Source organism: Zea mays, chromosome 2, assembly GCF_902167145.1.
Source record: "Zea mays cultivar B73 chromosome 2, Zm-B73-REFERENCE-NAM-5.0, whole genome shotgun sequence".
NCBI classification, from domain to species: Eukaryota; Viridiplantae; Streptophyta; class Magnoliopsida; order Poales; family Poaceae; genus Zea; species Zea mays.
The window spans coordinates 198,302,984-198,307,339 of NC_050097.1; the positions used below are offsets into that span (position 1 = coordinate 198,302,984).

At 42.8% G+C, this 4,356-nt stretch overlaps 1 protein-coding gene across 1 annotated transcript; it reads left to right on the forward strand.

The window, feature by feature from the left end:
- Positions 1 to 695: 695 nt before the first annotated feature.
- On the forward strand, positions 696 to 3,038 carry LOC100275214 (uncharacterized). Its single transcript, NM_001149355.1, is given in 2 exon segments — positions 696 to 1,181; positions 2,762 to 3,038. Coding segments are annotated over 2 exon segments (396 nt in total). The 5' UTR covers positions 696 to 823; the 3' UTR covers positions 2,800 to 3,038.
- Positions 3,039 to 4,356: the final 1,318 nt, after the last annotated feature.

Here is a 4,356-nt window from a genome sequence, read left to right on the forward strand (position 1 = left end):
ACGAATTGTCGGTTATTCGAAAACGATCGAAAACGATAAACTATAGTCGGAAAGATAAATATTTTGTAGTTTCCGCACAAACATAATAAAGTGATGTATTGCCTAATTTTTAAGATATAAAAATACACAAACAACTATTTTTCATCATTCATAAATTAGTTAGAGTAATTATAACTTTTGTTTTTCGCTTATTCATTCACTTGAATACAACAAAAGTCTGTAACTTGAATAAATTATATGCTAAATCTATCTCATATTATATAAAAACCGTAAAAACGGTATCATCACGACTCGAAAACGAAAAATGCAAAACGATCAGAAAACTAGTTAAATAGTTTTTGTACCGTTTCTAATTGGTTTCCGAACAATTCGGAAAACAATCGAAAAAACAGTATTCGAAACGGAACGGTACGAGAATTTCTCATCATGTTTTCATCTCTAGCTATTAGAGGCGGATCTATGTTGGTTGGATTGAGGGCATAGGCCTCGCTCATTTTTCTTCCACGAGTAGTAGAGCATAAATTTTCACTATTAGACCATCTGTTATCTAACTTAGATGTACTCGCTCTATTATTTTGATGCTCGTTCTCATAAACGTGTTCGCACTCTCATTTTGTCGAGTCCGCCCTGAGTGGCCTAAGTGGGGCAATTAGACAAGGCAAACACAACTAATACTGGAGTATTTCTAAATAAGCAATAAGCCCCACGAAAGCGCACACCCCATCTAAAAAAGGCCGCAAGGCAAAGAGAAAACGAAACGCGAAGCAAACCCTTTTCGGCGTCCGGCGTCCCCATCCCCACCCCACCAGGCCACCACGGCGGGATGAGGCCGGCGTCGGACGCGCACCAGTCGCGGCTGCTCTACGAGCTCTGCGCGCTCCTGCTGACCGTCCTCCGGGCGTCGCCTGACGACGGGGCGGTGGCGCGGCCGCTGCTGCCGCGACATGTGACGCCCGCCGGGGTGGCGTCCATGCTGCTGGGGGCGTCCATGGCGCTGATGCTCTGCGGCTCGGTCACCTTCATGCTCGGCTTCTTCCTCATGCCCTGGGTTGTCGGGCTCGGTTTCCTCTTCCTCTTCGTCGGCTTCATCACCAACCTCTCCGGGATCTGGAGGGACATCATCCTCTGGCCCTCCGTCGCGTGCTCCGCATCGGACTCACCCAAGGAGGCACCCTCCCCATGTACGTAATCTCGCCGATTTACATGTTTGGGGACGAAACCATCCCCCTGGCCCCTTACCTCGTATCATTGGGTGCCCGATATCCGGATTCGGTGTGAATTCGACGTGATTGGTGATGAATACAAGAGTTAATGGAGTTCATTTATTCTGTTCGGTTTAGTTGCGCCAAATTTGGCATTCTTTGCCTAGATTTTCAAGCACCTAAGTACCTAACTAGGTCTTTTGGGCGCTTGGAATTGTTTTGGATGTTGAAGCTAGAATAGATTATTGCTGCAAGTGAGGAATAAGATAGATCTGGAGACTTCATCTCAAGAGGGCATTAGACATGGCTATTTGATTTCCACACAATGTGAATAACCTCCAGGAATCACTACAGAAGTGCTATACCTCACATTTACATTTCTATTGCTTGGCTAACAATACTAGCTTAGGATTTAAGCGCCCCGCAACACCCAGCCCAGAGAAGAGTGGGGAAAGGATCCTAGGATGTGATGGATGCTGCACGCCAGTGCAAGTTCGTTCAGAGTGTAATATATAGGTTAGATCTGGAAAGATTGTGGTAACTCTAGTTGATGAAATATGAGGATAGAAAACAGTGTGTGTTGTTGTGTCACCTACATGAACTGAAGGAGAGAGAAGTAAAGAATATGCATGTGAAGCCAAAAGGGTGAAACGGGAATTGCATTATCTGGTTCCTTGGTTCTTGTTAATAAATTCTAGACCAAGGGGGAAAACCTTCATATATTTATTCGTTCTGATGATCCGTGGGAGACAGGGATGGCACCTTAAGAAAATATGCTTGCAATGAAGACAATATTAGGATTCATGTTTTTGCAGAACAAGAGTTTTCCTGGACACGTAGCAAAAGAGCAGAAAGACGTCAGACAAGTGGGGCTCGACCTTTACAATTTTCTCTCATCATTTCACTATCATGCTTGTATTTCAAAAGGCCCAGAATATTAGAGATAGAAGACTGACATAACTGTACAGTTTAACCTCAGCGTAATCGTCAACTATCTCTAGACTAGAAAAATATATACTCACTCCGTTCCAAAATAAAATTTTGTTTTGGGTATTTAGTGGATTCATACAATAATTAATGTATGTGTTTTACATATATGTCTAGATTCATCATCTATTTGAATATAGATATAAAAACTAAGGGTCTGTTTGGTTCGTGGCTAACTGTGCCACACTTTGCCTAAGGTTAGTCGTTCAAATTGAAGAACTAACCTTAGTCAGAAAAGTTAGGCAAAGTATGGCAAGTTAGCCAGAGAACCAAACAGGCCCTAAGTGCTAAAATGAATACTAATTTGGAACGGAGGGAGTATAGGAGTATAATGAAACAAGGTGAAAGTCGATAGCTTTTTTTTTCTATTATGTACAAACAGATAGATTAACCGTGTCTTCATGAACTGGTACAACCATCTAGAATCACTCCACATCGGCCAAGTTCCATTATCTTTATTCTTTTAATGCCAATCCTACGCCGTTAAAATTGTACAGAGAATTTATACCTGTTTCACTTGTTTGGCTGTCCAAGACAACACTGTAATCGGACTTCTTTACTTGTTATTGCAGGGCATATGTTTTCCAAGCCTTCATCCATGTCGACGTGAAGCCAAGTACAAAGTAAGGCTCCCACGGAGGTCCACAGAAGCAGGGAGTTGTTGGAGCAGCAGCCATTGCCAACCTATATTTTCCTTCCTGGACAACCCTTCTTTTACATGTGACACCGCAGCAAGTTGCCAAGTTTTAAATGGTTTTGTACTGTGTCTAGGAGGATACGGGATACTTGCTTGTACATACGGAAAAGAAGGTCGCGTCTAAACATCACGTGCAGCTTATAATTGTTTCAGAAATGCTGTTCTTTGGGCTGAACATGAAGAAATCCCATATGTTGTGTGCCATCGCGCCAGTATTGCTAACCTGACTATATGTTGCTGGGCTCCAGCTTTGACTTCGAGAGGAATTGCTGTGATCCCCGGTTCTTCTAAAATTGAAGTGCAACTAACAGTTGTGCTGGAACCCTAAATTGAAATTTGAGAAGAGAGGATGCTTGGTGCTTTCGTTCGTCAACGGCCTTGACAGAAATTGTGTTGCCTGAACTTTCAGCGGCTGCAGGCTGCAGCTGCCATGTTAGGCACCGGCTGATTGGTTCACTGTGTCCGTGGCTGCACGAAGTAAACAGTGGTCTAGACATCAAATATGCACTAAGTTAAAGTCAATGTAAACAGTGATCTAGGACAAAGAGATGCTGCCAACCAATCATATGGGCAGAGAATGCATAGAACGTGAAAGCCACCAAGGCCCCACGAAGTAAACAATTGCGTCAAAAGATAGATATGGCTACGGAAGCAAGAGGATGGCAACCTGTGAAGCAATGACTTGCCAGGCTGCCACACGAAAGATCATCTACGCTAGTAGTCGCCGGTACGGGCATCACCGTCATTCCGTGAAGCAACTGACATCCAAAAGGTGCCGAATCCGTGCCGGCAAGGGAGATATCCGCGAGAAATGTCAACCGGGCACGGGCAGACTTGTTTCGTGTCTTCATTCGTCCAGATACGAAAAATCAGGCGCATTCGGCATGTGATGTGGAGATTCAGGACAAAGAAGATTATGTAGTCCATAGAATCCCAAAAGTCGAAACGGAACGGAACGTTTTCAAAAGCTGTAGTGATGAAGAAAATTGAAACGCCACTCAGCAACGCATCCCTACAGCAACAAGAATAAACGAGACTAGTAACTTGCTCGCGCCTCGCGCGAGTTTTTGATCGTTGCGTTTACACAATTAAAGAAATGTTGCTTTATATATATGGCTACATATTCATATGAATGACAGGATTGTTCTAAGTCCTTGCGAGTAGCAAACTTAGTAACTTCCTAGCCTGCTATATTAAATCTCTATGTATCTAATTATCTATGTAGTTACAATTATTAGTTGTTGTTGTTGTTACTTTGTATATATGTACTCATGTGACACTAATATGATCGCTGCATGCTATATTGAATCTCCATATGTATATATGAAGCTACAACTATTAGAGACTGCTTTTACAGTCTAACATAAATAGGAGCTAAATATGATTAGCCCAGACTGTCCATATGAATATAACAAGGATATAAGTCAACATGGAGATATATCATCTGGCAACAAACAAACGGAGAGGAGG